The sequence below is a fragment of the Alternaria postmessia genome (assembly GCF_024291825.1).
Source record: "Alternaria postmessia strain BMP 2775 chromosome Unknown scaffold_31, whole genome shotgun sequence".
Classification (NCBI taxonomy): Eukaryota; Fungi; Ascomycota; class Dothideomycetes; order Pleosporales; family Pleosporaceae; genus Alternaria; species Alternaria postmessia.
In genome coordinates, this window is record NW_026260104.1 from 238,989 (window position 1) to 259,357 (window position 20,369).

Sequence of the window (20,369 nt, forward strand, 5' to 3'; positions counted from 1 at the left end):
CAATAGAAGCAATTCATAATAACACTTTAGTCGTACCATGCTTTTATGCTATTGGAATGACTACTTCGTCTTGCAAGCTCTAACACCAAACGCGACATGACAGTGAAGGTAGTTGGGTATCTCATTCGTTCGTTCGTCTAGAGTCTTCTTTACAGTATGCAGCCCCGTTACGCCTCTCTTCTTTTTGCTCACTGGAAGCGCGCGATACTGAAGCAAATGCGTAGGCGATCCACGCTGACTTTGCTCTTTGATTCTCTTCGTTAGAAGGAACAAGCTCTTTTTGAAGAGCAGGATTGTTGTCGCACAAGCCTCCCATCGCTCAAGTCGTGAACAATGTATCTTCCTCTCTCAGGTACTCCCCAATATCCGCTTGCCTGAACGTGACAATACCTGTAGGGTCCAGCTTCCTCGCCTCGGCCGTCGATCGTGCACTCACACCGAAACCCTACAAAACATATGTTAGCCTAGCTCTCCACCCCCGTCCCCGTGGCTGCAACTTACCAGTGGCGTGTCATTCATACTCAGCACAACAACACCTTGGTGCTCAGGGCAGTCCTCACTCCACCGTCCCACATGCGCCTTGAGCACGTTGCCGCCGTACAAGAACGGCATCTCACCGTTCTGCTTAACCCACACCTTGTATCGCGCGTGCGGGGCGATTACGCTCAGCGCTGTGATGTGCAGACGGAATTTGCCCGTCTTGGTGAATTTACCCAGGCAGATTCCGAGGGAGAGTAGGTTGTCGCGTGCGACAGATGTGGCAAAGTTGGCGAGAGATTCGCGGACATAGTAGACACGTGAGCCCTTGATTTAACGGTTAGCATGTGCATGGTGATGGGAGAGGCTTGACGAATTGGAAGCAGTTCGTACCTGGACGCGGAAGACATTGCGATCGTTACCGCCCGTGGGGTCAGCGATGAGGTTGGATATGCCTTTTCCACAGTACGTCGCAAGCTTCTCGAAAAGAGTCTTGGTCTCTGGTTCTGTGAGGGGCCTCATTGTGTATGCGTGTGAAGAAGTTCAGAGTTGGGGTTGAAGCTGGGCGCAAGTTCGCAAAGTCGAGATCTGCTGCCAAAAAAATGTGGAGCGGATGCGGCTAGTCTCCGCCGCGGCCTCCGCCAAAATTTCAGAAATCCTGTCAAGCATTCAACCAACACCGATCCTTGTCGCCCATATCGTCCCACGAGTATTTTCCAATATGTCGAGAAGCGTACCGGTCGCGAAGCGAAGAAGGCTTTCACCACCCGAAGACGGCGAGCGTGCGAATGGTGCGAGCGAAGATCACAAGGCCAAGTTTCTGAAGAATGCTGCGAAATGGGATCTCGAACAAGACTACGAAACGCGACCGCGCAAACTGAAGAAGCAGAAAGAGAACAAGAAACTGCCCGTCAGGACGACAGAAGGATGGGTAGCAGCGCCGCCCAATGCGCAGGATATCAAAGAGGAAGAGTCGGACAGCTTTCTCGGGTCTGGGAGCGAGGATGAAGCGGCCGAGGCCTCGGATGTAGAAGAGGTAGAGGAACAGAAGCCGAAGATACCAGCGCGACAAATGATACTCGAGGCCAAGGAAGAACTAGCGCGCATAGCGAGTCTGATCAACGAAGATCCCGAAGAGCATATCGGAGCGCTGAAGACACTACAAGCACTCGCCGAATCAGAGAACTTCAACGTTAGGAAGTTGGCATTGGCAACACAGGTCTCCATCTTCAAGGATGTCATCCCTGGGTACAGAATACGGCCGCTATCGGAAGAAAAAATGCAGGAGAAGATCTCCAAGGAAGTCAAGAAGCTACGGCAATTCGAACAGAAGCTGGTATCGAGCTACGAAGCACATGTCAAGTACTTGGCGAGACTGGCAAAGAATAGTGGGTCGGACAAGCAGCACATGGCGAGTCTTGCATCGGTTGCTGTTAGCTGCGCATGCAATCTCTTGAATTCCGTACCACACTTCAACTTCCGCAGCGAGCTTATAAAGATTCTTGTTGGCAAGCTTAGCACGAGGAGGGTAGATGCGGACTTTGTGCGATGCAGAGAGGCCATGGAAACACTCTTTGAGAACGACGAAGACGGCAATGCTGCGCTGGAAGCTGTTACAATGTTGACCAAGATGATGAAGAGTCGGAATTACCACTTCGACGAAAGTGTGCTGAACACGTTCTTGCATCTGCGACTGCTGTCCGAGTTTGCGCAGAAGGCTTCATATCATTCCGTTGACAAGGCGGAGGACCCCACTGTCAACGGCAAGAAGCAGAAGCAGAAGCGCGAATTCAGGACGAAGAGGTTACGAAAGGAGCTGAAAGAGAAAAAGGCCATCGAGAAAGAGTTCAAGGAGGCTGACGCAGCTGTCAGTCACGAGGAGCGTGACAGGATGCAGGCCGAGACGCTGAAGATGGTGTTTGTGGCATACTTCCGAATCCTGAAAGCTCGCTCGCCGAAACTGATGGGTGCTGTGTTGGAAGGTCTGGCACGATACGCCCATCTGATTAACCAAGATTTCTTCGGAGATATCCTGGAAGCTTTGCGAGACATCATTGCGACGGCCGAACTTACAGCTGCTGCCGCAGTCGAAGAAGATGAAGACGCATCAGATGAAGAAGACGACAACGAAGCACCCGAGCGCAACCTCACCCGCGAATCCCTCCTCTGCGTCATCACTGCCTTTGCACTCCTTGAAGGCCAAGATGGAGCAAAAACAGCATCAGCCCTAAAATTGGACCTCAGCTACTTCATCACCCATCTCTACCGCACACTACACCCCGTTGCGTTGAACCCAGATATCGAGCTCAGTTCCAAGTCCCTCCACCTACCCGAACCCAACGCCGCAGAATCTCATGCTGACACCGCAAAAATCAACGTGCAAACCACCATCGTCCTACTCATCCGCTCTCTATCCTCTGTCCTCCTACCCGCTACATCAATTCGCGCCGTCCCGCCCCTCCGCGTAGCGGCTTTTGCAAAACAACTCATGTCCATTTCCATGCATCTCCCTGAGAAATCTTGTACCGCTATGCTTGGTCTATTGAACCGCGTGACCAAGACGCACGGCAAGAAGGTAGCACCTCTGTGGAATACAGAGGAGAGGCGAGGCGACGGAGTGTTTGACGCGCTGAAACCTGAGATTGAGGGCAGCAATCCTTTCGCGGGGACTATTTGGGAAGGAGAGATTCTGAGGAAGCATTTCGCGCCAAGTGTAAGGGAGGCGGTCAGTGGTGTGGAGAGGAATGTTCTGGAGGCTAGTAAATAAATGGATTGTTTGTGTTGGATGTGTGAATAGCAAATTCGATCGTTCGGCTACGACTTGCTTTCCGCCTTTTGATCTTTTAACCTTTTGTCCGCGTCCCCTTCTCTACGCGCCTTGTATAGCTTTGGCATCTCTACCACTTTGACAATCGTTACATCGAAATGCGTTTTTGCTCCTGATTGTAGAGAAATTTGTGACAACGATTGAAACATCACAGCGTGCGCCTCGTTCGCAGCTTGAGGCTTATTCTGTCTATCGTGGCGTAAAGAGGCGGCCTCCTAGCTTGGATGACCCTGGATACGTTGGATGCCTGGTTATATCCAACCAACATTGTACAAACGTTGTCAGCATGACAGCAAGACCAGGCCATCAGTACTAGCGCACCACGATTGACCAATGCAGCATTGTCATTATCGACTTTACCAAAGCTACACGCCAGACTTTACAAAGCAAGCTACTGCAACATGCTTTTCCAGACACTGCGCAACCTGTTGCACGGCGCTTACGATTATAGATCTGCTCCTCATCCCGCTCCCTAATTGGCACTAACATACACCATCTCTACCAGCCCGTCCTAGGTCTCACGCTAGGCTGCGCCCGTGGTGGGGGGCGATTAAAGGCTGAATGAGATCTACTCAAGTAGCCATCTCGCCTGTAGTTCTGATGTGCCCCTGATCGCACAAGACACTGTTGTGTGCACACCTGCCTTCTGTTTACAAGACTCGCGACTACCCCCGTTACGATTATAGACTCACAATACTCTCGCGATGGCTCAAGAACCAGATATCGATCCAAACCTGTGGTATTCAATGTTCATAGACCCGAGCCACACACAGTCGATGGTAGGCACAGCACTCTATAACGGGGATGGATCGAGGGGCGCAGTATTCATCAAGACAAGAAACGACACAGACACCGAGCAGCGATGGCAGCTACGCAAATTCAACTCAACCGTTTGGACGCTGCGTTCACAAGGATCTGGTCCAAACAGTTACTTGTCCGCAAAATACTCCGATGACGAGCAACAGAAGGGCAAATCGTTCGCATACATGGCTCGAGGTGATATCGCCGACGCGAGTGCGTACTGGACTATCGCCTCATGGGGCGACGGGACGTGGTATCTGACCAACCTGGCAAACAAGACCGATTATCATCTTACCCTTACACCAAATTTGGGTCATATCGTAATGAGCTCGAACATTACAGCGCCACAGAAAGGGCAAAAATGGAATTTTTCGGAAATAGCAGCCATCGATGATGAGCGGTATTCAAGCGTTAACGTAAGATATATCTGGGCTGATGGTATACCTTGTACAATCTAACATATCACCAGTTAGTAGGTGGTGTGACCGGTACTCAAACTGCTACCTCAGGACCTGCTTCATCTTCGGCCACGGCCAAAGCGAACGAGAACACCTCTTCAGGCCTTTCTACTGGCGCAAAAGCAGGTATTGGAGTGGGAGTTGGCGGTGCTGCGCTCATAGCACTCATCGTACTCGGCCTTTTCCTTTGGCGGAAACGAAAGAGAGGACAGTACACAAACCCGCCGCAAGAGCTGCCCCACGAGAGCATGGCACATGTTCAGTCTCCACCACTAAACAAGTACGAGCTGAATCACGATACCACAACAACGTACGAGATGCCATACAACAATGTTGTGTCAGAAGCGCCGATGAATGAGCGCCCAGCCGAGCTACCTGGTCACACGGTGCAGAGATGAAGACACCTAGAGAAAGAGCAGAGGACCAGACATAAAGGAAGGACTGTAAGCTACTTCAAATAGTATAGGAAAGCGATGTTTATCAGTAACCATCGGAGCTTATGCGCCGAACCATATCCTTGGTACGCCTTATCGAAGGTGTGGCACTTACTACCGACATCCATCGCCGACGACCACGCGGGAAGCTTTGTAGTCTCCGAGCGACCAATAAGTCTTGGAGGATGCTTGATTGACAAAGGAAGCGCCGCATCAGCAGGTGCTTTGGGTCTTGGCTCTAAAGGACCTTGCTACAAGGCAGTTCAGACGTCCATACACCCCGCGATCTAGAAGTCGTCTAGACAACTGTTTTTGGAAAGGTATCAGCGGGAAGGCGACAAGGGTGTCTTGCAAGGGGGAGTTTCCATACGGTGAACAAATCATACCCACGTCGAGGCAACCAAACAAAGTACCTCCGATTCCGATGACTGAGATTGAGGAGATCCTCAAAGTCAGACCCCGTCAAATATGGACCTTGTGTTCACTGCATCTTATAATGTTCTGTCCAATCGGTTGGAAAGCTCCGACAAGAGGGACTTGTTTCCGGCTAAATGACTACGCTTTCATCTCAACAAACCACCGGCGCCTTGCATCTTTCTTGCATGTACTTGCAGATCCATAGGGCATGCTGTGCAAGGGCATTCTGAGATGATCCTACGACATCGCTTAACGGGCATTTCCGCTCTACTTTTGAGTCCTTTGGGTGTCACCAAAACATCGCTTAGTACATTGAGGAGCGAAAACAGCCAACACAGCAGGAAATGGCACACAGTAACTGCACGCAGATCGATGAAAGCCGTCCGCCATTCATTGCAAGGAAGATAGACATCTTCGGACCCTGTAAGTGCTTGAACAATGCGTAGGATGTGCAAAACTACCACCAAACTTTATGGTCGTCCATATTAGCCTCATTCTTGGCTCGTAACAGATGTCTCGTCTAGACGGCATCCTTCGTCCACGCCGTCTTGGCAATAGAGCGGCACGGTCGGTGGATCAACTACCATGTCAAATTTGTCGATCTGCTCACGTAACTGAGTTAGTTTACTCTCTTCAGATTTTCACTCCAGCCTTGAAAAGAATGACATCTTTTTTGAGATATGCTCCAATCTCAATTACGTTTGCTTGATATATCCGTAGTCAAACTCAAATGACCTTTATGCAAGACGCCTTGCTTATGTTCGAGATGCTGATACTATGGCCGAACACAGCGACGCAATATCTCTTACCCTAGAATCCACACCCGTTACAGGTCTTGACACACGAGCTTCTGCGTCTGACATGCATCTGCCGACTCCGACCACGCATTCCTTCATCTCCCAGCATGCAAGAGTTCCACACCTCGAAGCTCTCAGCAACTTAATTAAAGCCTCATCTAACAGTAATCCATTCGCTTCTGGCATGCATCCTACCTTGTAAATCACGGCTGGAAAGACCCGAGTAGCATGTCGTCTGCACCTTGGCGTTTATAGCCTAGGATTTTGTCTATAAGTTGAGCCTCCTCTTCAGTGCTCAAAACACAAGTCAGTGATCGCTGCCGTCCTGTCGTAGATGGCAGGCTTCAACCTTAGGGCGCTATATGCGCTCTTCGCCTCCCTCTCGCTACTCCACGTACTCTGCGCTGCGGACGCAGTGGTAAGTCATGACTGTACGAAATACATGTGAGACATACACTGACTTTGTGTCTTTACCTCTACAGAATGATCTCCAGACCAAAGGCCGCGCAGCCATCGACGCCGCCATTGCCAAATCAACCTCATGTACCAAAGATAAACTCCGAGTACGCCGAGAATGGTATGTCTCACAACGATCTCACCCCTGCCATACATAGTGATTTGATACCTATATACCAGGGGCGACATCACAGCTTCAGAAAAACGCGCCTACATCGCTGCTGTCCAATGCATAACCAAAGCGCCTTCCAAACTCTCGCCCACTCAATATCCCGGCGCCAAAACGCGTTTCGATGACTTTGTAGCTATCCACATGAAAAATACACTGTCTATCCACGGCACGGGCAACTTCTTATCCTGGCATAGATACTATACATTCGCATATGAGAACGCGTTGAGAGTCGAGTGTGGATACAATGGCACGCAGCCGTACTGGGACTGGGGACGCTGGGCAGCCAGTCCAGAGACGAGTCCAATCTTCGATGGGAGTGAGACGAGTATGAGCGGTCAAGGAGAGAAGGTACAGCATAGTAGTAGTGGATTGAAGCCAGCGGGAAACGGGGGTGGGTGTATTGCCAGTGGGCCATTCAAGGGAATGATGGTTAATCTTGGGTATGATTCATCTTCTTCATCTTCCTATTTGGCGTGGTCGCACATACTGCACTAGTTTTGTCAGTATTGTTTGCGTGCTTGGGCTAACTTTGACTAGACCGGTCGCAGCAATTGATAGTCCGGCGCCTCCACGGAATCCACGATCAGACGGATATGGATACAACCCCCGCTGTATCAAGCGCGATATCAGCAATTACCTTACGCAGCTTTACGCGACAACGGACAAGATCGTTGGTTTGATCAACAACAGCAAAACCATTGCATCGTTCCAGGATACCATGCAAGCTGCGAATGGCCCTCACGGTGCGGGACACTTCACCGTTGCTGGTGATCCTGGTAGTGACTTTTATACATCACCTGGTGGTGCGTATAGTCCTTTACTCTTTGCGTGTCATTGCTAATTGATGCTCTGTGGTAGACCCATACTTTTACCTCCACCACTCCATGGTAGACCGTGTATGGTCTATTTGGCAGAGTCAAGACTTTGCAAACAGGCAACAGGTCATAGCGGGTGGTACTTCGATGATGGGTGGTGGGAGGGCACAGAGTCTGGAGGATAACGTGGATTTGGAGGTGTTGAATGTCGATGGCAAGGTGTACAAGATCAAGGACTTGGTCAGTACGGTTGCAGGACCGTTCTGCTACGTCTATGAGTAATATGTGTTGGTTTAGGCATCGATGTGGGAGAGGTTGTCATGAGACAAGTACCATAATCTTCGAGATACGTCCATGGATGGCTTACAATATACAAAGTTGCATGCGAGATCTTGACGTAGGTCAGCTTGTGCACAGAAGAAGTGTGGATATTTCGAAAGCAATATGCAGTATATTAATGGTCCTCAGATTAGCTCTCCTGCTGTCCTCAGAAGGAACCTCGTCCATTCCCCGTTAATCTGTCTCTCGACCTCTCAACAGGCAACGGTCGGGCTCCTCAACTCGACTTTGGCTTTAATGCCCCCACAGGGACATCATCACTGGACCTCTTTCGCGCCCGTCTGTAAAACAGGACTTTGTAAAGAAAACGACCCACCTAACACAAGCACCAGCACTCAGACCCACAGACACCCAACAACAAAGACCACGCATCCCCACAACCAGCGATGCCACAAAGGGCAAAGGCGCTCGGATTGAAAACTACATAGTTAGACGTCACAAGCGAACATCGTCCTCCAAGCTTGTTAGGCGAGGCAGCACGGCGCTTCAACTCTTTTACTTCTTCCTCAGTGCGCGGTGGGAAAGGTTGGGGCTGTAGTCTCGTGAAGGTGAACCCAGTAGCTTTGCGAAATCGCCCGTGGCTATCGCTGTGCAATGATAGACTGAGCGTTGTGGCTGCATCTAGTATGATGGCGCACTCCCTCTGCTTTCCGTTCTTGTCTGTCATGCAGTGAGACGCTGGGGATGATTAGTCCCCTAGCATCGCCTTGTGACGAAGGTTTGTCGTTCACTGGGATCTATAGGACGTTAGCTATTGCCTAATCGTTTTGCTTCTTGCGCGAGGGTAGCCTGAGCGATTCAGGCTAGCTGACAGCGATCGGGGTGTACTTACTCGCTGCCCGGGTTGTGGGTGACGAGAGAAAGTTGCCGACGCGCAGTCTCGAAGATGCAGCGCGCAATCACGGGCCACGCTAGTGGTAAGCTAATAACGTAAGCTGGGCCGGCACTTTCTAGTTATCTACACCCAAACCCGAACCTACTTGATTGGGAAGCTAAGTCTTGGCGTCCCCATAGCCCCATAAAAGCGGTCTGCACATCCGAATCGTTTATATACCGTCATGCGTCGCTGTTGAAGCTTCTCACCTTGCCTTTTGTGATCTTGAGGAAGATGCACATCCCGATATACATGTTCATACGCCAACATGGGCACGGGAATCTTCATCACTGAGATGTGCATAGAGTCGACGATGCTTCCAATTATGGAGCAATGTCTTTGTAGCTTGTTTTCTTCTTTCTTTGATAAACAGAGCATTCGACATCAAGGCCGCTTTCATACTCCATGTAGCCAAGCCCCTAAATCGGATGCCAGAACAACCCTCAACCCAACTCCGCGTTATCGGCAGCCTTTGCAAAATCCTATGCAATGATCTGTTAACGTTTGCGGAGACATATTCTGATCTTGATCAAATCATGCTGAAGTGTTTTCGGTTTGATATATGTTAGGTGTAGAGCAGCGAAAGCGCTAGGTGAACTAAAAACAATGCGCGTGGCCTTCCTAGGCCATCTTTTCCCCAGCTGAACTCCATCATTCGACCCTATACAATGTCGTCCAGTCGTTCTCGTCGCCAACTTCGACACACCCATCCATTTGGAACATCGATGGACCTCTCCAAACAAGCTTCTTCTTGCCCTTGAACCGCAGGTACGAGCTATTCACCTAGAAACGATCCCTTTGCTTCGTCCTGTAAATGGTGAAGCCAACGTAGGCACCAGTCAGGGCCAGGCCGAACAGCACAAACTTGACAAGGAACCAGGTCCAGCTTCCACCGCTGCTGCTCTTTTCCCGGGTCATGGACGAAGCAGTCTTGGCGCCTGAGCTTCCTGAGGACGAACCGGCGCTTGGGTTCTTCTTGTAGAGGTTTTGTGATTTGACGGAGACGATGTCGTGGTTGTCGGAAAGTTCACCAGTTTCAGCAGAGAAGCCTAGGTAGGCAACGGGTGGGACCTTGAAGTTGGGGATCTCGAAGCATTGAGTCCATTCGCCTTCTGACTTGTATTGGAGCTCGAGACGGAGGAATTGTTCTTGGAAGTATGTGAGACGGGCTTTGGTCGCGATCTGGGCATTGCGAATTCCACGGGCCTAGTTATGTCAGTATTTAGCAAGCACGATGATGCGACTGATACATACCGAGCAGCCAGCGACCTCGTTGGCCTTGCCGTCGTTGTCCTTGTCGTATGGCGTGTTTCCATCACCGTTCATGGCCATGATGTATGGGAACACGGTACCGGGGCGGTTGTTCTTGTAGGTATCGAAGAAGAGGCCGAGCCCTTCGAACTTGTCTGTATGGCCAAAGACGTTTCCTGGCTGCGCGCGCTGCTTGGTGAGCCACATGGCAAAGCCGTCGCCGTAGAGGTTGCCTTGACCATGGATCTTGAACTCGAAAGTGATCTACTCGCGCGTGAGCCTCTGGAGGTTAGACATTGTAGAGTGTAACGCACCTCCCAGTTCGTAGCCGTAAGAGGCACTCTCGAAAACAGCCAGCCATCGCGCGAGGGCTTGTCCGAAGCCAGTCGAATGTACTTATCAGTTCGAATAATAGTGTCTCCGCCAAAATCCCACCAACGGCTTTGCATGTCCGAATCAAGGTATGGCTGTATGTGGGTCAGACATTGTTTCTGTGGTCAGGTGTGTTCGCGCAGAATATGCGACTTACAGGCTCGAGGCTATGTGTGCGTAGCTATGCGCTCGTTAGCATTAAACCCCCATGGTCTCCGAGGGCAGCAACCCACCGAGATGGCCTTGATGTCAGGATCCTCGCTCAGCCCCCCTTGCCGCGCCCAAGCACCCGTCCAAGTCCCCGCGAGCAAGCACAGGCTCGTCCATGGCCTTGCGAACAACATGGTCGCACTTGATCCTCGGCAGTCTAAGAGCAGCTATCCCCAAGCTACCAATTGAGTACTCGTGCGCTAGAAAGAATGGTAGGAAGACTGGGCTTCGGTAATCTGTGGGAGAAGAATAAAAGCCTCGTGGGGGTGAGGGCTAGTCGAAGAGGAGAGTGACGCGGGTCGGGCGACTTGAACGTGCTGGAGTGCTGCGAGTGAATCTTGGGGATCGGAAAGGCCACTCTATCACCTCCGCGTGTAATGCAGGGGTCTTGGGTTGCAGCGACTACGCTAGCGAGAGAGCCGCTCTTGACGTCGACAACTTTTCAAGACGCAGCCACCCACGACCGCCGAACTCGCCATAACACACCCCCACCCACCTCCATAACAACAAACACACAGGGTTGAAAACATGGACTCTTTCGGCGGCATGTCTTCTTCCCCCAGCGACCCCAAGACAGCGGTCATGCGTCAAGTACAGCAGGAAGCTGCTATGCAGAACGCGCGCATGCTGGTCGAGGTACGTCTTTGCTACCTACTGCATCTGAATTATAGTAGCAGACATGCTAATGCACCCACAGAAACTCAATGAGCACTGCTTCGAGCGCTGCATCCCCAAGCCTGGTGCCTCCCTCTCGAGAGGCGAGGAGAGCTGCATGAGCGCATGCATGGAAAAGTACATGAGCGCATGGAACACAGTCAGCAAGCAATACGTCGGCAGGATACAGCGGGAACAAGGCGGTGCGGTGCAAAACGTGTAAATGCTTGCTTGACGTCAGAGGGGAAGGATTCGAGGCGGCGCCTTTGCAAGATATCCATGATATAAAGAGTCATGTACGAATATGATGAGCATGTACTATACACTGTACCACCAGCAAGAAAAGATTTTATCAAGATGAAATTGGTATATTGCCATATGGTAAAGTCCTTGGTTGCAACGCTTATTTCTTAGCGAATGTCTTCTGCCGCTGCGCATACTCCTTCACAATGACGCTGCAGTTGACCTCCTGGCACAGCCTCTTCCTCCTCTCTGGTGTGAGCTTAGTCGCAAACTCGAGTCCGCTCGCCCTCTCCACCGCCTCAACAGGCACCTCAAAGTCGGTCAATGGCTTGTGGTTCTCAATCCTGGCATTGGGCAGCACAAAAGCGCCTAGCGCAACTTTGCCGCCCAGCTTTCCGTCTTCGGCGAAGATGACTTTGTAGAAATGTGTGGGTACAGCGACATTGGGCGGGTTGCCAATGACTTCGTATGACACACGCCACTTGCCGTCGGCTTCGCGCTTGGGCAGGTATAGAGGACCGGTCACGATGCGGACCGAGGGGTACGAGTGTGTGAGCCTGCGGCAAAAGTCTTCGAAATGCGCCCAGTAGTCGCGGTTGAAGCCGTCGCCGACTTGTGGGCACATGTTGCTCAGCGCAAACGTGTCATCCATGGCTTCTTGACTCCACTTGGCATCGGCAGCAGGGACTTGGTGTCCTCTGTCATAGCCGGAGCGGAAGTAGTCCTTGAGCTTTGCGCGGAACATTTCTGGGATCGTAATGTCTTCGACGAAGACGCTGTGCTTGCGGTCGGCATTGCTGTTGGCTAGCGACTCGGGCGTGATGTGCTCGGCGACCCATGCTGGGTTCCGTGTTCTTCGGTCGTACGACGATGTGAGAGAGGCAGCAGGACGGAGATCGTTGACGGGGCCGGGGAAGCCATATTGGAAGAGACCGTTTGGGTCTACTATCGCTCTCCGGGCGGCAGCAGCAGCAGCGGGCGAGGGGATGGCGGGGACCGAGGGTACAGGTGCTGGCCGGCCAGGCCCAGTGACAGTCGTGGTAGTGGTGGTGATGGACGGTGTGGGCGGAAGGCTGTCCTTCTTGGTCGAGTAGAGCGCGGCAGTCGCTGCTGCTCCTGCGGCTGCGCCACCAGCAGCAATCAAGCCCAAGGTGAGTTTAGACATGGGCGATGTAGTTGGGGCTTCAGGGACGTGGGTCGGGGCCTCTTATGAGCTACGGACGACTCTCACGGGTCCAGCGTCCTTTACGGCGCGTGAGGAATGTCTCGGACGCGTCTACACGTCTTCGTATGGTTCGCTGGCGCCTTCTCGCTCGTGGTCATCTGCATTTTCCACCACGACGGTTTGGCGCTTACCAGATGCACGCTAGTCCTGACAGCCGCACCTGCATGGATATTCGACATCACTGACAAGTCATCAAGTCTAGCAGTTTTGCGAATTCCTAAATTTTGGCCCTTCCTCTTCATCTTTCCTCTTCTGCAGTGCATAGATGATTACGTGGGTTTAGATTGGGAGCATTGTCCCATAAAGCGTGCCACCACACCGCCACCATGCCTTCCTGGATATCGCGAGCCACCGAGTCCCACAATGCTCAGCTTATCACGACTGCTGCCGTTTCAGGCTTCGTCGTTGGAAGCGCCATTCTTGGATTCCAGAAAGCTCGACGCATGACGAGGGTCGCGGATCTGAAAGCATCGATCCCAGATCTCAGTGACGATCATCGCGCGTCCAGAGTGAGTACCTAGATTTCTGATCGACTACATATTTAGTCACTGAAATGCCGCCTGAGTATTTGCTGACAGACTCCAGCTGACCGAATATGGCGCTGCTTCGAATGTCTTTGCTCCAAGTAAGGAGGACGAACGGAGTATGGCATTAGCCGCAAGAGCAAGAAAAGGCGACTATGACGATGGTATTGTTTCCCTTCCATAACCCTGATAGCCAAGCCTGACTAGTGTGCTAGATCTTATACTTGAACAACTGGCTAGAAATAGAGTGTTTCTCACAGACCCTGGACTCGCAAAGTTAAGGGGCGCTTTTGTAATTGTAGTCGGGTGCGGAGGCGTCGGCTCACACGCAACAGCTGCACTCGCTCGCTCGGGATGCTCAAAACTAAGGCTTATCGATTTTGACCAGGTTACTTTGTCTTCCCTCAACCGCCACGCAGTTGCTACTTTGGCAGACGTTGGAACGCCCAAGGTACACTGTCTCCGAAAACGACTTGAGCAGGTTACTCCCTGGACGCACTTCGAATGTCGCAATGAACTATTTGGGGAGCAAACAGCGGCAGCACAACTAGCACCCTTAAATGGCCAGCAGCCGGATTTCGTCATCGATGCCATCGACAACATTGACAGTAAGGTTGCACTTCTGGCATACTGCTACATGAACAACATCAAGGTCATATCTTCCATGGGTGCAGGTTGCAAGTCTGATCCTACAAGGATCTTCATCGGCGACATCTCCGGAAGCACAGACGACCCGTTGTCAAAGTCCACAAGAAGGAAGTTGCGCTTGAAGGGCGTCAAGGATGGCATACCAGTCGTCTACTCTACTGAGAGGCCCGGTCCTGGAAAGGCTGAGCTTCAGCCTCTCTCAGAGGAGGAGTTTGCCAAAGGCAACGTTGGGGAGCTGGGTGTTCTCGCAGACTTCCGCGTACGAATCTTGCCCGTTCTAGGTACCATGCCAGCCATCTTCGGCCTCGCTGTCGCGAATCACGTCATTCTTTCCATCGCCGGTTATCCTCATGAATACCTGCTGTCAAAGTCTCGCGACAAGATGTACGACGGAATCTTGGGTGCTCTGCAAGGTGCCGAAGAACGGCTAGCCCGAGCAGTCTTCAGCGAGGATCCACTGGGCCTCAAGATCCCCATCACACAGGACGACGTGGGCTATCTGGTAGAAGAAGTGTTCAATGGCCGAAGCATCATCAGTGGATTGTCCACACGCCTAGCCTTGACACGATGGAACAAGCCTACCCAGAGCTTTATGGATCAGAGCACACCAGGTCAAAAGAGCAGTAACCTCCAAATGAAGGACCTGGTCCTTATGACCAAGGAAGAGGTGACAAAGCATGAAAAGGAAGTGTTGAAAGGTGAAAAGAGCCTGGACGAAGTCTATGACGCTGAAACGATTAAGCGTGTAAACGAGAGAATGGCAGAGGAAGAGAAGTTCCAACGCTTCAGGTAACGTACGATACACGAAAACAAAATACTCACTACACTCATCATGTTGTTGCACAGCTTCCGCAAAATTGCACTCTGCGGTGACCCCACATGCATTCCGCGTTCGTCCGTACCCACAGGACACGACATTGCGGATGAGTTGCAATTCTCCACGTTTAACCCCGATATCACCAGACCAACCCCCACAGCAATGTCAGCTACTTGCATCAGTCGGTCCTTCCGATAATCTATGGCGGTGACCGATATCCATCGGCCGCTGCACTAGCGCAAGGCACGCAACCAATGGGAGAATAGCTCACTCCCGCTATCTACGTGGTAGATAATTTTTCTGCTAATGACGTACAGCACCAACAGACAAAACCGGCACTCCCGCCACGGTACAAGCTACGTGTAGACATCTATGATGGTCCACCCGAGTATGGTAGCCAATGGGAGTGACAGGAGTGGCGACGGGCCCTACCAAAGTAGCTCAGTTCCGTAATTCATTTGCACAGATGGCGTTGAGGCTCTTCTAGACGGTCGAAGCTTGTAATGAACGTCATATTGGGAGATCGACGGAGTTAACGGCCTTTGCTGATATATAAGTGTTTGTTCACTAACACAGCAGGTCCAACTATCCATCCTGCCACTTCCGGTCAACATCAACACCTACACAAATACCCAACACACCACCACCACCACCACCACAACAACAACAACAACAACGAAAAATTACAACAAACAACACAATGGCTACAGACACCAAGTTCGAAGGATGGCTCGGCAAGGACAAGGAGAGCGTCAAGGGAACGATGGAGTGGGGTCAATTCGAGCCCAAGAAGTGGACTGAGGATGATGTCGACATTGAGATCTCTCATTGCGGTATCTGTGGATCAGACTTGCACATGCTGAGCAGTGGCTGGGGACCAACACCATACCGTACGTTTTTTCTTCTTCTTTTTCCTGTCACAGCTTTGTCGTGCTAACTGCTGCCAGCCTGCGTTGTCGGCCACGAGATTATCGGCAAGGCTGTAAAGGTCGGCAAGAACGTCAAGCACGTCAAAGAGGGCGATCGTGTCGGTGTTGGCGCGCAAGCACGCTCATGCCTTCAGCCCGACTGTCCCGACTGCTCAAATGGCATCGAGAACCACTGCCATCGTGAGTCAATAAACACATACGGTTCCGTCTACCCACGCGACGAGGGTAAGAGCTACGGTGGATACGCCACACACAACCGCACAAATGGCCATTTCGTCATGAACATTCCCGACGGCCTGGACAGTGCTGATGCCGCGCCTATGCTCTGTGGTGGAATTACAGTCTACTCTCCCTTGAAGCGATACGGCTGTGGCCCTGGCAAGACCGTCGGAATCGTCGGTGTAGGTGGCCTGGGTCACTTTGGTGTCCTTTTCGCCAAAGCTCTCGGAGCAGACAAGGTCGTTGGTATTAGCCGCAAGGCCGAGAAGCGCGACGATGTCCTCAAGTTAGGCGCTGACCTCTACGTCTCAACCGACGAAGACAAGGACTGGCAAAAGCACAACGCACAAACACTCGACCTCATCATCTGCACAGTTTCCAGCGCTAAGATGCCACTAGACGGATATCTTAGCCTGCTCAAGACCCACGGCACCTTCATCCAGGTTGGTGCTCCTGACGGTGGCGAGCTTCCTCCTATCAACGCCTTTACCCTCCTGATGAGTGGACTCAAGGTTGGAGGCTCTGGAATTGGTGCTCCCTGGGAGATTAAGGAGATGTTGGAGCTGGCGGCTGAGAAGAAGATTAAGCCATGGATCCAGAAGAGGCCGATGAAGGACGCTAACTCTGCGATTGTGGATATGGAGGCTGGAAAGGCTAGGTACAGGTATGTCCTCGAGAACTAGAGGAAAGACACCTAGCAACATAACTTCTTCACTGAATACAAGCCATTCGAAGTGTCTTTTGCGAATTCAGCCATGAGTGTGTAAGATTTTCGCCATTCACATTGCGTGAGGTAGTTCTGATTTTTGGTGACGTTGGCTTTGCGGTTCCGCGCCGAACAAGCGATTGTATCTTATGACGTTCTCGTCTTCTTTGCACGCCTACCATACCACGACGACACTGAGGTTCCCGGTTATAAGCGCCTCACCCTTAAAGCCTGACCTAGGCCCACTCTTCCCCGCAAATACGATCGACATCTGACGTCGTTGCAGAAAGACAACACATAAACCTCGGGTGTCTAACGTGTCCAACGTGTCCAAGTTCTTTTACCAGCCTTCCCATCTCTAAGAGCAGCAAATTGAGCCTTCAGAAATCATGCCAAATACCCAGACAGTCGACGTCCCCCATCTTGGTGGCATAAAAGCCGCTTACCAAACATCCGGTCCCGTGGATTCGTCCAAGCCTACTCTGATTCTGATAAACTCCTTCACCACATCGTCAGAGCTATACCGCGATGCGTACAAGAATGAAGCACTCACTTCTGTGATGAATTTGGTCTCTATCGAGCTATTAGGTCATGGACAAACACGCGCCAAGAGTGAGAATTGGACGTACTGGGATACTGCGATTATGAATCTACAGGTCATGGAGAAGTTGGGAATTAAGAAAGCTTTTGTACTTGGTACGAGCCAGGGAGGATGGGTGACCGTGAGGATGGCGCTTTTGGCGCCTGAGAAGGTACGTCGTCTTTTGTTTTGTAGCAGCATCTTGGGAGAATAAGCCCGTGTGCCTTGCCAGTACAGTGCTCCAGTTTCTTGCACTAGAATAACTAACACGGAGTCGAAGATCCTCGGCATTGTCCCCCTAGGAACATCCCTAGACTATGAGTCACCCCGCTCTCGCGACCTAGGCTGCTGGCACTCCGTCGAGCCCCTCGCCGAGCGCATCACTGGCGAGTTCGGCACCACATCCAACAAGCCCACACCCGACTTCACTCCTAGTACCGATTTCTGCAACTTCCTCATCGATGTGGGCTTTGGAAAAGAGGAATGCCCAGAAGATGTTCGAAAGTTTTGGAATGATGAGATTAAGAAGAACTACCAGGGGGATGAAGGTCGGCGGAGGATTAGGATGTGTGCGATTAATCTGAGAGATCGGGACGGTTTGCATTTGAGGTTGAGTGATGTGGTTTGTCCGGTGTTGTGGTTGCATGTAAGTGCATTATAACAGTGGCCTCTTATGGCAAAGGTTGAACTGACGATCAACATAGGGAACTAGCGATGCTGTTTACTCGGTCGCAAATGCCAAAGAAGAGATTAAACTCTTTACCAACTCGCCTGATGCCAAGTTGGAGGTTATTGAGGGTGGACAGCACTTCTTGAGTGCGTCGAATCCGAAGGAAGTCAATGAGCATGTTATTGCGTTCGTGAAGAAGTATGGCAAGTAAAGATAGTTGTGGAAGCTAGTTGATGGTCTCTACTATTCTAAATTGGGGCGCAATTCAACCACATGGCATCAGTTTTCCTAGATGTACTCTCGATTGTCATGTTGAAATGCCAACGGAACCACGGTATTCTTTGTGGTAATGTGATACCGTTTAAAGGAATCTACGAAGCCTACTCGCAAGATCTACCATACTAAAGAAACGTATTGCAACTTTGAGATTATACTATATTTACATAGCATAAGCAATACCACGGTACGGCATAAGAAACACGAGCATGGAAGCCTGTGACAGCGTAGTAACTCCAAAAGGGATGTCTATGATACCTAATGAGTTTCGTTTCGCTTCGCATATCGGACTGTAGCATCTCAACATATCCGCTTTCAGAGGCAGAGGTGATGTAAGAATAAACAAAGAGGAGACGCATGAAGATAGTCACATCTGATGGCAAGGCGAGCGGCAAGATTGTATCATACCCACCACGAACGAACATCTCCGGCGACGCAAAGCTGGCGTGTGAGTCTATTCTGGATACGGACGAAGCATGATGCGCAGATGTTGAATTGTTTTCTTTTCTACGCACCCATCACCGAACGTGTATGTTTGTGCATATCAGTGTGGTAGGGAGCGGGGATGTTGAGTTCTTACACACACGCGATGCGATGCTTTTTATCTTCGGCTATGACGCATCCCAACACAGATTCCAGCTGTACCCCGCTTATTTCGGCTCTTGGTGTTTGCTTTTTGCGCGGGTCACGGAATGATACCCCTCTCCACATCTGGCACTTGGACTTAGCCCACGGCAAAACGGCTGTCATACCACACTCGTAAAATTGGTCCGCAGGTTCGAAAGATTGCTTTTGGACGGCATTGTCACGACGCAAGACCCGCGGGAGAACCATGGATCTAGTTTGACGCCCGCTGCATGCAACCCACAATAGCGTGGCAAGCCTGATCGGCAGCGGTGATGCGCTTCGGTGTATGACCATGAAGAAGGAAAGTGCAAAAACTGGTGATCCTCGGAGGGAAGTGGAGAGGAAAAGCAATCATCTCGGCAATGGCAGGGCAAATCTGCATGATCAGCTATGAACAGTTACAGTCAAACAAGGAACGGTGTCGATGAGCCCGTTACGATACTTCTACGTAACCAACGTTTTCTTTTCCCTGCATGGCTGGCGCCGGAAAATGAAAAGCCCAACCGTCGACGCACCTTGGAACTTGAAACTCGCCTAACATCCATGTCAAGAGATGGTACTTTCCAGTGAAGAAGGTGGTTGGCGCAATTACACTGGAATAGCCGTTGGGTAAGGTATGATAAACCCCTGTAGATGTCAGGTGGCTGAGGGATCGAACCGAAATCCCGCCCGCTCGCCTCGCAAAGGAAATGCCTCTGGTCCACCGTCCACCGACACCATACTAGGGTCTCGACTAACGCACGTGCGTCGAGATGCGAAGGGCTTGCAAAAGTTGGGCATTCGTGAACAGGGGGGAAAGTTTGACGAGTCACCAACGGCCGGCGCCGCGATCGCGACAAAGTTGAGACAGTGATTCCCGTGTGCAACGTGACGAGCGATCAAACATGGGTTGAGGAACGACGTCGGGGTGATTCCCGTTTGACATTGATACGTATTATCATCGGGGATGAGGGTTCATTGGCTTGTTGGGTCCAGATCTGGATCCATGGACTTGGTACTGATATTTGCTTTTCTTGCTTCTCGACCTGATGTGCGCCGTGGGTACTCCATGTAGTCAACGAGTCCTGGCAGCGGAACAAGATGTGAAAAGCAAGGCGTAGGCCGGGCCTATCCTTCTTCAAGTGCATCTGCATCTGCATCTACATCTGATCTGTATCTGTATCTGCAGCGACATGCGGTATGTAGCCAGACGTCTCCACTGCATTCGTCTATGCCGCCCCCTCCAGCTGCGACCCGTTCCTGCGTATTTCCGTGACCCATGGGTCGCCGCTTGGACATACGTTTGGCGATCCAGTGCTAGAATAAGACTCAATATATTGAAGTATGCGCGGTTGTCTTCGTGTCGCACTGCATTGTGCTCACGCCTAAGGGACTCATTCTGCTGTTGGGCAGGAGACGGGATGGAGACGTTTCGCATCCTGGTCATCTCGGCAGTACCGCCTTGCTGTTTGCTTCACTCAACATGTGCCGTGTGGGGAGGAGTATGCGATGGGTCATCTTTTGAAAGGGATAAGTGGGACATCTAGACAGTGGGTTACTTGTTGGTGCAGA

General features: G+C 51.3%; 10 protein-coding genes across 10 annotated transcripts; 7 read left to right on the forward strand and 3 right to left on the reverse strand.

Moving 5' to 3' along the window:
- Positions 1 to 319: 319 nt before the first annotated feature.
- Positions 320 to 999, reverse strand: NIP7 (ribosome biosynthesis protein nip7; the record flags this gene model as incomplete). The annotated part of the gene is made up of 3 exons (XM_051732025.1): positions 320 to 445; positions 502 to 804; positions 871 to 999. The coding sequence occupies 3 exons, from the start codon at positions 997 to 999 to the stop codon at positions 320 to 322; spliced, it is 558 nt and encodes a 185-aa protein (XP_051588274.1).
- A 199-nt stretch (positions 1,000 to 1,198) lies between these two features.
- On the forward strand, positions 1,199 to 3,244 carry J4E82_005765 (uncharacterized protein; the record flags this gene model as incomplete). The annotated part of the gene is made up of 1 exon (XM_051732026.1): positions 1,199 to 3,244. The coding sequence occupies one exon, from the start codon at positions 1,199 to 1,201 to the stop codon at positions 3,242 to 3,244; it is 2,046 nt and encodes a 681-aa protein (XP_051588275.1).
- An 836-nt stretch (positions 3,245 to 4,080) lies between these two features.
- Positions 4,081 to 4,961, forward strand: J4E82_005766 (uncharacterized protein; the record flags this gene model as incomplete). Its single annotated transcript, XM_051732027.1, has 2 exons — positions 4,081 to 4,521; positions 4,575 to 4,961. The coding sequence occupies 2 exons, from the start codon at positions 4,081 to 4,083 to the stop codon at positions 4,959 to 4,961; spliced, it is 828 nt and encodes a 275-aa protein (XP_051588276.1).
- Positions 4,962 to 6,636: 1,675 nt separating this feature from the next.
- Positions 6,637 to 7,936, forward strand: J4E82_005767 (uncharacterized protein; the record flags this gene model as incomplete). Its single annotated transcript, XM_051732028.1, has 5 exons — positions 6,637 to 6,642; positions 6,694 to 6,788; positions 6,848 to 7,279; positions 7,377 to 7,642; positions 7,698 to 7,936. The coding sequence occupies 5 exons, from the start codon at positions 6,637 to 6,639 to the stop codon at positions 7,934 to 7,936; spliced, it is 1,038 nt and encodes a 345-aa protein (XP_051588277.1).
- A 1,714-nt stretch (positions 7,937 to 9,650) lies between these two features.
- Positions 9,651 to 10,834, reverse strand: J4E82_005768 (uncharacterized protein; the record flags this gene model as incomplete). The annotated part of the gene is made up of 5 exons (XM_051732029.1): positions 9,651 to 10,073; positions 10,122 to 10,382; positions 10,433 to 10,585; positions 10,648 to 10,671; positions 10,724 to 10,834. The coding sequence occupies 5 exons, from the start codon at positions 10,832 to 10,834 to the stop codon at positions 9,651 to 9,653; spliced, it is 972 nt and encodes a 323-aa protein (XP_051588278.1).
- A 394-nt stretch (positions 10,835 to 11,228) lies between these two features.
- Positions 11,229 to 11,577, forward strand: TIM13 (protein translocase subunit; the record flags this gene model as incomplete). The annotated part of the gene is made up of 2 exons (XM_051732030.1): positions 11,229 to 11,336; positions 11,398 to 11,577. 2 exons carry the CDS (start codon positions 11,229 to 11,231, stop codon positions 11,575 to 11,577), a joined length of 288 nt encoding a protein of 95 aa, XP_051588279.1.
- A 180-nt stretch (positions 11,578 to 11,757) lies between these two features.
- Positions 11,758 to 12,762, reverse strand: NUC1 (nuclease; the record flags this gene model as incomplete). Its single annotated transcript, XM_051732031.1, has 1 exon — positions 11,758 to 12,762. One exon carries the CDS (start codon positions 12,760 to 12,762, stop codon positions 11,758 to 11,760), a length of 1,005 nt encoding a protein of 334 aa, XP_051588280.1.
- A 386-nt stretch (positions 12,763 to 13,148) lies between these two features.
- J4E82_005771 (uncharacterized protein) lies at positions 13,149 to 14,787 on the forward strand (the record flags this gene model as incomplete). Its single annotated transcript, XM_051732032.1, has 3 exons — positions 13,149 to 13,331; positions 13,408 to 13,510; positions 13,562 to 14,787. The coding sequence occupies 3 exons, from the start codon at positions 13,149 to 13,151 to the stop codon at positions 14,785 to 14,787; spliced, it is 1,512 nt and encodes a 503-aa protein (XP_051588281.1).
- Positions 14,788 to 15,511: 724 nt separating this feature from the next.
- Positions 15,512 to 16,642, forward strand: J4E82_005772 (uncharacterized protein; the record flags this gene model as incomplete). Its single annotated transcript, XM_051732033.1, has 2 exons — positions 15,512 to 15,701; positions 15,759 to 16,642. The coding sequence occupies 2 exons, from the start codon at positions 15,512 to 15,514 to the stop codon at positions 16,640 to 16,642; spliced, it is 1,074 nt and encodes a 357-aa protein (XP_051588282.1).
- A 412-nt stretch (positions 16,643 to 17,054) lies between these two features.
- On the forward strand, positions 17,055 to 18,126 carry J4E82_005773 (uncharacterized protein; the record flags this gene model as incomplete). Its single annotated transcript, XM_051732034.1, has 3 exons — positions 17,055 to 17,417; positions 17,526 to 17,891; positions 17,950 to 18,126. 3 exons carry the CDS (start codon positions 17,055 to 17,057, stop codon positions 18,124 to 18,126), a joined length of 906 nt encoding a protein of 301 aa, XP_051588283.1.
- Between the last annotated feature and the right edge of the window lie 2,243 nt (positions 18,127 to 20,369).